We start from the raw sequence: 13,389 nt of genomic DNA, 5'->3' as shown, positions 1-13,389 counted from the left end.
GCTCGTACATGATGCGATCAACTCTGTTCTTCAAGGCATTGAAGCTAATACTATAGAAATCTATGCTGTTCTTCCGTACGAAATTAGACTGCCATTAATTAAAAATTGAATTATGCGAATCAATCTTTTAATACTAAAACTTTTTAATATATGCATTCCCCAACTCAAAACAGTCACCTTGACTGATAGTTCTAGTATTAAAAATCGAGATAAATACAGTAGGTACTTACTGTTCGATGAGTACAGGCTGGAGACGTCGTCTGCTTAAGAAGGTGGTCATTCATGGAACGGATGATATTACTTTATTTGATGACGTACTTAAACAGTGAAAGAACCTCGTTCACGGCGCCGGTCACGTTAACGCAGGACACACTGGCTCTCTCTCACACTCGGAACGTCTCACACTTAACATTCAGTCACGTTCATCTGCTAACGGCCGATTAATGTTCGTAAAAAGGAAAGAACTAGCTTGCAGAGACGTGACTCGGCCCGGACTGGTAACGTTCTTAAATCAGCGATATTTACAACGTCGTGAGTTTCCTCGACGAGGAACTTTCGAACGAGTCCCGCCGCGGGTCGATAATTTAAAGTCGAGGCTGATCATCGTTAGCGACGTTGCCTGGCGGGAATCGTTCGAGGAGAGTCTCGCGAATTATCCTCACTCGAGACGACGGTGGGGTAACGTGCACGCGAGACGTTTTCGCCTAAATAATAATTGGACGCCGTTTACATATTTATGTACATGGAAATACGAACGTAAACCCTGGTTAGTCCTCGAGTCCATGATAGTCCCCGGGGCCTCCGATCCTCCTTCGGGAGACTCTCGGACTCGCGTACGAGCGATATTACCACGGAACGGTCTAACGATCGAAACCCTAAACCGATCCGCCGATAAGGGGACGCCGGCCTCTCCGGGAATTTACAACAGGACTTCGAAACGGGGTTCTGGGTTAGGAAATCGTTTTCGAATATTCATCCTCGTCGAGGATCGTTCAGTACGGTCTCCAGACTTGTCTGGGCTTGGGGCTCCTCTCCCTTCTCCCTCGCACGGCGTCCTTTTCTACGTCCGTGTCGTCCTCCTTCTTCCTGGTGGTTAAATCCTGACCGACGTTCTCCTTGTCCTGTCCCTTTTTCGTGCTGAGGTCCACGGTGCCCTCTAAACGGATTTTCAAATCCCGCCGCGAGATGTGTCCCTCGCTACCGTCCTGATCGTTCGAGTTATCCACGCTGGGTCGCAGGTGGACCGAAGCGTCTTGGAAACTCGCGTTCGTGTCCTCCATGTCACTCCTGACGGACGAGATCCTCGGCGAGTCCTGCTCTTGGATCGACTCGTCTCGGTTCAAATCGTTCTCGTTCCTGTCGTCGACTTCTATGCTGCCGTCGGGGCTGTCCAAGCTCCGGCGTAAAACGCCCTGATCCTCGTCCCGCCGTTTCTCCTCTTTCAACGCGGACTCCGGGCTGCTGCTGTTGTCGCGCAGTTTCCGCATCTCCTCCACCCGGGCTTGATCGGGCCTCTGCAATCGCTGCTGAGCCATCCTCAACGCCAGAGCGTGCCATTCTGGTTCTAAGACGTACTGCTGCGTGTGATAGAGCGGATTGTACAGCCAGGAAGATTGCGGGAGTAACGGGGCGAATATCGACCCGAAAATTGACCCCGTTGCGCCGAGAAGGTGGAGACCTGTTGTTAGAACCATTGACTGAATCAATGCCACGATTCTTTTCGAATGGATACATTTTACAAGATGAGAAATAGATTTAGTAAACAAAATTTATAACTCATAAAATAAGAATTTAACTGGAATAAGAAATACAAAGGATAGTCACGTAACGTTTCTAATATTCTTATGTAAATTTGTAACACTTTTTACTCTGGTTTATCGATAACCAGGCAAAAATAGTGCAAAATGTGGGTCTACGCCATTCGATTCTGCGTCCTTTCAAAATTTTAATAACAAACAATTGAATAAAACGAATGACACATAAAATATTTAAATAATGATGGAACTAAAATTAATAACTCATTGTGTTACTATTTCTCATTTAATGAAGACGATACCTTGGAAATGTGAATGGTGTCCAGAAGGACTGGGGGTGGTGGTGGTGGTGGTGGGTTCCGCTGGAGGCGTGGGTGCCGCGACAGTGGCCGTGGTGAGCAAACCAGGACCTGGATTGCCTGGCGACGTAGCCGGGGTCACCTCCCTAACAGACACGCTGATCGGACCCAAGTCATTCCTCGATGAATCTTTAAAACGGAAATCGATAAATTAGCAGACTAAATAAATCCCACGTGTGAAAATATTTATAATGTCAGAAGTTAGAAGTAGATTCCAACGTTTAAATGATAAGAGAAAACATTTACTTGGAGCACTGAACTGTTTTATTTCGCATTTGATTCATTTTTCATTGACAAGCTACAGTGAGACTTTAGGTAAAATCCTTGAGGATGGAACATAGGTTGAAAGTTTGACGCGACTTACCGGAATTAGGTCCAGGCAGCCTGGGCGATCTCTGCTCGATGCCGTGGTGGAAGGGATTGAAGGCCGACGCACCGGCCGCCGGAGGATGTGTATGCGAATGGTGACCGGGCGGGGGCGGAAGACAGTGCGGCGGAAGAGAACCCCGGGGTAATCCACCCCACCCTTGACCGGCTCCTTGCTCCAGACCCAGGTGCTGCAGTCCTGTGCAATCCAAAAAGATCCGAAATTATGCCTGTCACACTGTCTGGCTCTACGACCAACGTCTTCTAATCGATACAGATATTTCGAGAATAAACTTCACATTCTGTGAACAAATCGTTATCTAAAACGTAGTCCTAAGATCTTTACTTCCTTATCTTAAAGGAGACTGATTTATAATAGAGATTAAGTAACGTAATTTATAGAGGATGGAACAGTAACTTTTAATACTTCCAATCCATACAAATATTTCGAGAATAAACTTCTCATTTTATGAAGGAATTGAAGTAATCCTAAAATCATTACTTCCTTATTTTAAAAGAAACTGATTTATAATAGAAAGTAATTAGAATATTTTATACAGAGTGGACTATGAATATTTCATTTTAGGAGATGTGAGAAAAGTTTATTAACCCATTTGCATCATTCGGAAAAGTGGAAAATTGGTCGATATTAACAAAATTCACATAGTCATCTCCACTTTTTTAAGTGGAATTATTATGTTTCTATGCACTTGATGCAACTTCAATGGAAGTTGATGTCAGGCGAAACTCAATTTTAAATACTCCCTAAACTATACTTTTTTATATAACACACACAATACTTTTTTTATGCACTAGTTGATATATTAACATTCTCTATAAAAAAAAGCCTTAGTCTATTCATGTATGAGATATTTGTACTTTATCTAATTCTTCACTCTCTCAATCCTCCTAAACTAATAAATTTCCGACATACATATTTCTATATGATGTACATCATAATTTCGTACAGAGGATATTAAGCTGCATCAACTAGAAGATAATATATAATTCTCTTTACAAGATTGAAGGTGACTATGAAAACTCTGTAACCCGATCATCTACAAAAATACTTTTATCAAAACATTATAGCCTGTTTTAAACAGAGCAACCTTGGTCCATAAAGTTTCTTCATAGCTCCCAAAATGACGAGAATATTCAAGTGCAAAGAGTTACTGATCTCCCTTCCCCTGTACAGAATTGATTATTGTACGTACAGTTTATTTAAAGAGAAGTGACTTTTGTTTCAAAGCAAGTGGACTTTGATGGAGATAAATCTAGGATGGAAATATTCCTGCTATAAATAACAATGTAAAAATAAAATTCTCTGAAGGAGATCTGGTAACGTTATATAATGTCAGACGGATAAGCGATCACCGGATGACAGATAGAGCAGTAGAAACGAGATCCCTTTGACGTACCGAGCGTTTGACGTGGATGGACAGTTAAATTTATCCAACAGAGAACATGGAAACGATCGATCACCCTTTTTTTTCAATCGTAACCAATACCGCGGTGCCAAAGAAAAGACCATAGGAAAAATCGCAAAAATCCAATTAAACCGTCGACGTTGTAAGAATTAATCTCATCCTCCTCGCGGTTCAACTTCTCTTTTAATTAAATAAAGCCTCCATCAAGGGTTATCAAAAAAAAAGAAGTAACTATTACCAAAAAGAAACTCCATAAAATACTTTTAATTAAGGAGTACCGATGGAATAACATCTTCAAGAAAAAAATAAGACTCCCCAAGGAAAAGGAGTCTTTAATTGAAACGAGATAGAGCGAAGAAGTTAGAAAACCGCGGCGCATAGTTACACGGTGGAGAGGAGACTCGGTGAGAGTGGAGAAGCACAGGAGGGAGTAAAAGTGAAGCCCGGTAGTCATCGGTATGGTATCGGTTTTTCGAAACACCTTGATCAATAGCAGATTATACCGTCATCTGTGCCGGGCAGTTTAAAAATTCCGTGAAAGCTCCGAAGCCACCGGTGTGTTCCTGGCGGGAAGGGGTCGCGACGGAGGGGCGACACGACGTAGGGGAAGCGTCCCGTCGGGGTGGTAGGGAGGGTGGTTTGGTCACTGGGAGGCGGGCGTGGTCTCGCGTACTCGCGGCTGTCGCCATTGGACCATTTTCCATCCCTTCCAACCGGAGCAGGTACCCGACGGGGATGGAAAAAGCTCGGTAGGGGTTGAAGGGGTGATTTTTAAGCTCTCTTTAAGCCGCGCTTGCCAGAAAGGACACCACTATCTCGCGTTCTACCACATCGTCGTGGAACAGCGAGCAACCCGACTGGAAGCTCGCTGAGCGAGGGAGAGAGAGTAAGAGAGGGAGATAGAGAAAGAGAGAGAGGGAAGCGGACGATGATGAAGAGAGAAAGAAAACAAGAGGGAAGGGGATGAGAGGAAGGGTTTGTAGCTGCAGCTACTTTATGAGGGGATTAAGAAAACGATAAGAGGCGCGCGAAAGCTATGCCGTGAGCTAGCTTAAGGAGGCCAAAGGTTTCCCTGTACCTGATGCACCGTAAGTGACGACTCACGGAAAATCCTTCGTCGACCTATTCTCGATACAAGATTCCATTTACTTTAACAAAAAATATTCCATCTATCTCTAAAAGAGTTTATGAAATACATCACAGTTCTAATTGACCTGCGAAATATTTCCTAAAATAAGTATGTATTTCATACTAATTTACTAGCACATATTTGTTTTATGAAATACATCGTAGAATAATTAGAATTTTTAATACGATATTTCCATGCGTACATTATAATTTATCACAGGGACTATCGAAGTTATAATACAATTTTAAAAAGAGCTAAAATATGTCGAATGAAAACCAGCTCTTTGTGCGTCTAATGGAAAAAATCGTAGAGGAGCTTTTCCCAAAGCTTAACTTTGTTCCATTGCAGTTGAGCTAATCCGAGTACTAGGGAAGAGCGTCAACGGAGTTTCGGCATTTGACAGGGGCTCGTATCTATTTCAAGCGGCTCGTAACATACTTTCAATTTAATAAACCTCGAAAACGGCTGCGTGGCACCCTCTCTTTACGGTTCCGAGAAAGAGGAAGCGAGACGGCCTCGCGTGCCGCGGACGGGGGTGGGACGGGGGTGGCGGGCGATAATTCCGAAAACAAATGAAGACTAATGAGGGGAGAAGCGAGGGCGAGAGATCGCCCGGAAAGTAGTCGGGGGGAAAGAGACCGAGCGGGCTGAAAGGGTTTCAAGGAGCCGCTACCCTTTAAGGGGTGAGAAATGTTAAGCTTAAACGTTACGGCCGTAGGGTTAGTTGCCTTTATGTGTACCTTGCATGGGCGCGCGGGAGCTTTAAGGGATGATGTATTATCGAGCAGCCTGTTCAAAATGTGCTCCCGCTGTTTTAGCCACCCTTGGAGCACCGGTCGCGTGTTCGAGTTACTTTTCGACACTCGAAACTTCCCCCTGAGTTCCCAATTGGTTATTGATTGAGGCCAATGCACCGTCGAATCATTTCAAGAAAGAACTTTCCCGGTACAAGTATGACAATCCCGGTAGAAATTCGTTTAATAGATAAAATGGTAGTAGTAGTATAAGTCAGTATTAAGTCAGGCGAGCATTAAAAATGTTAGGTACGCTCACCTCGGAAGATTTTCTGAACTAATTAGAATTGATCTATACAGTGTAGGTATTTACTCGTAGATTTAGAATATTCATAAAATAATTATCACGGATCAACCGTTAAGTCTCCTTTCTCTCCTAACACCGATTTGACTAAGAATGGAATCTAAGCCGCGAGTTACGCTCGTCACATTGCGAAGAAATAGTAGAAGCGAAGGCGGGAGGGACAGGGAGAGAGGAGGAAAGAGTACGCCGTCGGGAAACTTAAGGGTCGTTTAAAGACGTTCGGCTAAAAGGTGATGACGGGGGCTAAGGCACGAAAGTAAAGAGTAAAGCCCGGTTCCGTTCTCGTAGCCCCGGTTAAGACCCCTTCGCGTTGCAGGCGCCTAGCTAGCCCAGAGATACATAATAAATTAATTCACGTATTTTCCTGTCCTCCTTATCTATTCAAATCTATGCAAAACAGGAGTTAAAACGCCCTTCTTACTGTTAAGGCGTTAACCCTTGTGGAGCACTACGAGCGCCACCTTTCTCTCTCTCCGTTCTCTTTTCAGCTTCTTCTTCCCTTCAACCACCTCCGAGCTTCCGCGTCTCTCTTCCGCCTTCGCCGACGTTTCCCAGCCATCCGACCAACCAACCACCCACCGTACTACCTCCTCGGTTCCTCCCCCCTCGACCCCGGTTTCCCACGTCCCAGCTACCGACGGTCGGATGTCTTTGCACACCCACCCTTTGCGCCCGTTCTCATTATCGCGTCGCAGCAACCCCTAAAATGCCACCCTGGAAAGGTCCCTGGCACCGATCTAAGCTCCACGAGGAGATATTTCGAGAAAGGACGAGAGAAAATTACTGTCTCTCTCGTTCTATCACGCGGAAACCCTCTCCCGCGTATCCCCGCCGCGCGTCTCCTTCTCTTATTTACGCTTGCATCCTCTTTGAAGTTACGGACGCGCGGATAAAAACGACGAACTTTTCGAAACGCTCATTGTATCCGCTCTCGCCTTTCGAGTCACGTCGCGCGCGGAAACTCGCGACACTTCGGCTTCCGTTACTACTTCCTTTTTCCTTCGCTCCTCCCCGGATGGCGTGACTGAGTACGGGGCAATGGAAATTGACGAATTCCACGATCTCGGTCTCCGAACTCGGCGCTCGATCTCCTTGAGCGACCAATTCTTCTAAATCGACCGAGAAAAGAGGTTCATTATCCGTTCAATTTTCCCGATTTTGTAACACAATTGTGTAAAAAAGAAAAAATTCTTGTAGAGGATTCGCTTTGAAGAGAATTGTTCAAAGGCTTCAAGTGTCTATACGATAAGAAATGACCAAACGGTACAAATATTCGTGCGAAGGGGATCAACGGGAGCGGAGATAACTTTGCGGAGCAGAACTACCGTCTTCCACGTCGGTGACACAAAAGGAGAAGACGAGGCGGGAGAGGAACGAGCGAGGGTATCATTAGTTACCGTCGCCTCGACCGAAAGCTCCTGGTCACCGGGGCTGATTAAAAGACGGAACACCCGCTCCTGGGACACCCTTGGAAGACGCGCAAGGGAGGGTGAAATGTGACGCGAATTTAAAGGATCCGCCGTGATTTGACGCTTGGGGTGGACACCGGCAACCCTTAAAAAGGGAACCTTCAAGGATCCGGTACCGCATTCGTCAAGGGTTACGCTTTCTCTCTCTCTAGGTGAACGTGAAGGAATCTTTTGAGGATTCGACTCTTCTGAAAGTCGACACCCCTTTCTATCCACCACTGATTCCTTGTACAGTAGTACAACACGAATCTAATTAATTAATGAACAGAGAATACATCAGAAAATGAAATTGACAAGAAGATTAATTAAAATTCCTGTATCAGACGTTTTGTTAGAATTTTTCAAATCCTTGACTTGAACGGTAATGTCCCCTCTTTCGAATCAGACATTCCCGTGATTGAATTTCGCACCGAAAGAGTGACAGGACCGGAGGAAGCAGAGGATTAATGCATTCAGTAAGCGTCAGCGCGCGAGTAGATCCTCGCTGAGATTGCCGTAACGCAACGAAACAACGGGAAACAGGCTGATCACGTGGCTCCCGGGAGGGCGCCTTTGTCAGTCTAGCTAAGGGGATGAAAAATCGCGAAAGCGGCCAGGATTCGAGTTAACAAGAACAGCTCGCGCAGCTCGATTCCTGACCCGAGCCCCTCTCTCCGCCTCGTTCGGTCGTGTTCCGCCACCTTCTACCCTCTAGTGTCAATTAACCGCCTACCAGGAGTCGGGGTGGCACCGGAAAAATCGCAACCCCTGTTTCAATAAGGTGGCCTTTACCTCATTTGGGGGAGATTGTTAGGAGCGTTCAGTCTAAAACTGTCGCCTCGGATCGTTTTACACTTGATTCTCGCCGGTTTTCTTTAAAGAAGACCGATTCATTTCCCTTTGTGCTTCACACTTTTCAATTATTCGTTTGATATATTATAATAAAAAAATGTAGCACTGTTAACTAGAACCACTTGAATGGCTGTGTGTGTTTTTGCCCAAATTTTAAGTTTCGAAGGAGAGATAAAAAAATAAGAAAAGCACAATCAACGACGTCACCATCTGACGAACCAGACAATACCGTCGGGAGTCAGGATCTAAGGAGAACAAAGATAACCTCTGTGTTGGGCTTCATAGGTCCTCCAGGGAGACAGCATAAAATTCAAGCCTCCCCTCGAGCTAGGTCTGAACGAAATTTAATAACATCCCCCTAGTTACACCTCAATGGGCACCTTAACAACCCCTGTTCGGGTAGCCGGCCGCCTCCTGCCATTTCCACCCCTCCCTTCTTATCAACCCCCCGACGCGGATATCTAATAAACCAGCTCTTGAAACGCGTCTTTATCCGAGCGGCGATAGCCACCCTTCGGTTTTCGGGGGGTGAAACTGGCCGAGTGACCGTAGTCGCCGGCTAACTGGACGGAGGCGCAACCTGTGCCACGGGCGTTGAACTACTAGCGAAAGGGTTGAAAAAGTGGTGGACACCGGGAACAAAACCGATCGATATACCGGGGGTGGTGATGTCGGTCGCGACTGCGACCCAGTTACGCGACCACGCATTTCCTTCAATTGAATTTATCCTGGAAGGGGATGGCTAAGGAACATTCTTCCTTACGGTGCCTAAGGATTCCCCTTAATGGAAGGGTTAAAACATGCCAGAATTGTAAGAGATATGGAATGATTCTCATCCCTTTAGTATTTTTCATAATCACCAACAAATTTATAGAAAAACTAACACATTGTATAAAATGGAATAATTGGACACTTCCCATAGAAGAAAATTTTCAGGAAACAGTAAATTCCTATAGTTTTTACAAAGGAAAAAGTGACCCAGTTACACGACCACATGGGATGGCTAAGAACCAGACTTCCTTACGATTCCTGAGACTTGGCTTTAAAGATAAGGGGTTGAAATGCATGCCAGAATTTTTTGTTTTTCTATTCTAAAAAATATGAGATCATCCCTTTAGTAATTTTCCTAATCACAAATAATGTAGAGAAGGGATGCTGGCTTGCACACAGCAGAAGAACATCTCCAGGAGATCGTAAATACAATATGCTGAACTTTTTCTAAAGCAAGAGAGAATTAGTCGCGATTATATGCAGATTCTGTGAAACGAACAATGCGGGAGCAGAAGAATATCAAACTCACAGGAGTTATTCGTCAGCCGCAGAATACCCGACGTACTAAGTTCTATCGCGTCGCCTCGGTATCGGGGTAATTCGATTCGATCCCCGTACGGCCGCGTTACGACACGGGCCGTGCGACACTTCCGCTCGCGATTACCGTGGAACAATTTTATGCAGCCAACAGCCGAGGCGCCGGGAGGGAAATTGTTGCGTCCGTCCTCGTTAGCTGAAATTACAATGGGAAATCCTGAAGGAAAGAAGAGGGCAGAGGTGGGACGGGCGCGCGGCGGGGTCGCGGGTCCTTGATTGAGCAGACCGCGCGGGAGTGGGACGGTGGGTGAAGGTTGGTAGAGGGTGGGTTGTATAGAAGGGCATAGTGCCGAGTGCGAGAGAGGGCGGCCGTCGAGTTTGGCGAGAAATCGACGGCACAGGACTCTCCACGGTAACCCCGGGGGCAGGCAACTGGGGGGAGAGAAGCTCCGTTAAGCCGCTTATCATGCCGAAACAATACACTGTCGGTGCACCAGTATCAGTAGCCGACCCTCGCTGCTCCGGGCTAGTCCCATCAAAATTTTCGAGCTTCGAACGAATTCGAATTGGAATCCGCGACGGCCGACTGGCAGACCCGTCGAATTGTGTCGTCGCAGAAACCGGAAGTCTGCTTTTTTTCTACTCCGATAACGACGAAAATGGATTCGTCTGAATGTCGAACTTTTGTAAGTCCGAATACAACGTTTTCATTTAAAGCTTTTATACGAAATAAATAATTCAGTGTTTCCTAAATACATTTGCAATTTTCATGCACTAAATTGAATCCCATTTGTTATAAAAAAAATATACAGAACGATCACAACAAACTAAATTTCTAATGTTATCCGAATCACCCTGGAAGGGGGTGTTTTTCGCAGATCAGAAGTCTCACACGTCGCAAGGTTTCGGCAACGAAAAGCCGACCTTCGAGACCTTAATCAGAGTCTGCTCCACTTAAGCATCCGGTGGCAAAACTCAATTTTGAGTCTGTTGCCTACCGACGCTCAATTTTGACACCCTTCGTAGCCGCGAAGCCAGGCGACGGCTTGAAAGGAGCGGCGGGCTTGCCTTCGCGACATCCACAGAGAAGGAGGGCGATACGGGGGATGCTAGGTTGCAAACTTAGTTATCCAGAGACTGGCACGGGGAAACGTGCTTGCGAAACGAGAGGATTGACGCTCCCGGTCGCTTCCGTGCGCGCAGGTTGAGAAACCTGGACTTCCGTCGCTGAGGCATAGACTTACCGGACAGTTTGAATCCCAGGGGATCTTGAGGGTGGCCGAACGGGAACGGTCTGGGCCCGAAGTGGAACGGGTGGAATGCCTGGTGTCCTGAAACGCGACATAAATTGGTGAGTTTGTCTCCGTTCCCAAAATTTTTTCAATTGGGATAGACTATTTCCATGTTTTTGGATTTGTAGTTAAAGAACACTCACACAAATACGTATCAACCATATTGTTAAGGTATTCACTATTTATTCAATTTTTATATTACTTCGTTACTTATTGACATGATTGATAAGAAGTGGACAAGTATAGGAAGATTTTCTCAAAGATCGAAACATACTTATTTTAAAACTATCCCTTTGATAACGGTGTTATCAACCGGAGGTAAAATCCTAACACTCACTTGTTTTGGACCTGGGCTCTCTGGGTCCATCCACGGTAACCTTGATTGCTTTCGACAGGGTGGCTATTTGAGGTGGTGACGTCTGCAGCATGATCGTCAGAGTGAAGCTCTTCCCTGAAGCAGAGGTCAGACACTAGTACATACATATAGGATAATGGCGAAGTTATCACCAGGGGGTAATGGTAAATCTTCACCAATTTATTATTAACTTGCTTCCTAATATTATAAAGATACAATGACTTTCTAGAATTCTATTAGTAGTGCTGCTTGATATTAAAATTTTTCAAGCGATATAATTAAGCTTCAAATCTATCATCTATATTATTTATACAATTATTACCAGATAGCGAATTTTTATGCAAAACAACATATTTAGAAGAGATAATTAAATAACGAAATTTAGATGTGGTTTTTATTAATTAAATATCAAAGCATTTACTTTGCTTCCAATACTTCCTATCCTTTTGCACACTCAGTGCAATATTCAAAATTCAGCACACTTATGTATTTTATAAATGCATTAAAATTCGCAGTCTGGTTATCATTAACTAAATAATCACTCAATTATCTCGTTTCATCTTCGTATCAAAAATTCTCTCACAAATCAAGTTCTAACAAAAATATACATCAATTTTATGAAGATCAAGTTCATGTTGTAATACATGACTGAGTATATTTTTTACCATCCACATTACGTAAAAATTATTTTTTGAATAATAATAAGCTGGAAATATGTTTAGGTAACTTTATTTAAAAGGACCACCCTGTATAAGCAAATTTACTTTGGCCTCTGAAAAAACAAAGACCAATCCCAATCACGTAACGCACAGTGAACTGCAAACAGCAAAACTGTTCACCAAAAATTAATCCCCCCCCCTCCCTCCCCGATCCCGGAAACGACGACAAATCGTTGGAAAAACAGACGATCTCCTTAGGCAATTTTCCCTCCCGGGCAACAAACATCAACCCCCGACGGCGAAAGGCGAGCCGCCGCCCCATCCCCCTTCAGTCCTCCGCCGGCGGGTTTTCCGCGAGAAACGCGGCCAACTGTTCGCGAGCGACGAGAGTTTTCGCGGGGGTGCGCTCGCTGGAAACAAAACACAAATGTGCCGGAAGCAAGGGGTGAACGAGTGGCGCCGCTGCGTCGATGTTTGTTCCCCCGAATCGGCCGGAATATGTTAATGTCGGAGGGATGCTAAATGTAGAGGGAGAGAGGCTATGCGTGCCGCGCTCCCATCTCCACCCTCAGGACAACGAATGTAGGCGACCGCTCGTCACGCGTGATTTCGCTCCTCCATCAATGGATCGGTTCGATCGGCGTTGAGAAGCTCGATTTTCCAAACGAGAGACGCAGTTCAAAATTGCGTATGAATATTATAAACTAGCATGCCATTAATTATCGTCAGGCTGCGGATTTTATACATTTATAGAAAAAATGTACAAGAAATGTAAAAAAAATTCATTCACCTTCCAATGACACACAAACATCAAAAGTGTAATGCACATTATGATTTTTAGAATACAAAGGAAATTCCTATTTAGATTCCAATTTCTACATTGAATTACTACGATTAATGGAATATTTTATATAATGATCCGCAATCTGCTTATCGTATGTAGAATTCAAAAGTAGAATAGAAATATTTCAAGAACAAAAGCCAAGTCGCTAAATTATGGAACTTGGAAGGATATTCAGGATTTTGTAAGTACAGATGTTACACTTTTTCACCGCCTTAGTGGATGAGTGGGGTAAAATCCTGAAATTGATTTTTATGTACTTGTTCTGGTAATGTTTGTGAGCAAAAACCAAATGTATAACTCATCAAACTTGAAAAACATTGAAAAATACATGAAAATACATTTCAACCCAGTAGGATATAAATTTTGAAAAATTGTCAATTATAAAAAATTCACAAATTGATTTTTAAATACTTGCTTTCCAGACTTTTGCTAACATAGAAACAAACGCTTTCCCTTTATGATGACAAAATGATAAATAAGCTTGCAAGAACAAAAGCA

At 44.4% G+C, this 13,389-nt stretch overlaps 1 protein-coding gene across 6 annotated transcripts in view; it reads right to left on the bottom strand.

The window, feature by feature from the left end:
• Positions 1-283: 283 nt before the first annotated feature.
• The window catches only part of LOC108622280 (runt-related transcription factor 1), a 29,876-nt gene continuing 16,770 nt past the window's right edge, over positions 284-13,389 (bottom strand). For all 6 annotated transcript variants that reach the window (XM_026811313.1, XM_018020063.2, XM_026811312.1 and 3 more), the window contains 5 exons: positions 11,371-11,484; positions 10,986-11,072; positions 2,478-2,678; positions 2,057-2,242; positions 284-1,678 (listed from right to left, as the gene is read on the bottom strand). In XM_026811313.1, coding sequence (XP_026667114.1) covers positions 993-1,678; positions 2,057-2,242; positions 2,478-2,678; positions 10,986-11,072; positions 11,371-11,484 — 1,274 coding nt within the window. In that variant the 3' untranslated portion in view covers positions 284-992. The remainder of the gene's footprint in view (positions 1,679-2,056; positions 2,243-2,477; positions 2,679-10,985; positions 11,073-11,370; positions 11,485-13,389) is intronic.

This window comes from Ceratina calcarata, unplaced genomic scaffold (assembly GCF_001652005.2).
Source record: "Ceratina calcarata isolate Rehan_Ccalc_2016 unplaced genomic scaffold, ASM165200v1 scaffold211.2, whole genome shotgun sequence".
NCBI classification, from domain to species: Eukaryota; Metazoa; Arthropoda; class Insecta; order Hymenoptera; family Apidae; genus Ceratina; species Ceratina calcarata.
The sequence above is the reverse complement of the archived record's forward strand: the minus strand, read 5'-3'. Positions and strand labels throughout refer to the sequence as shown.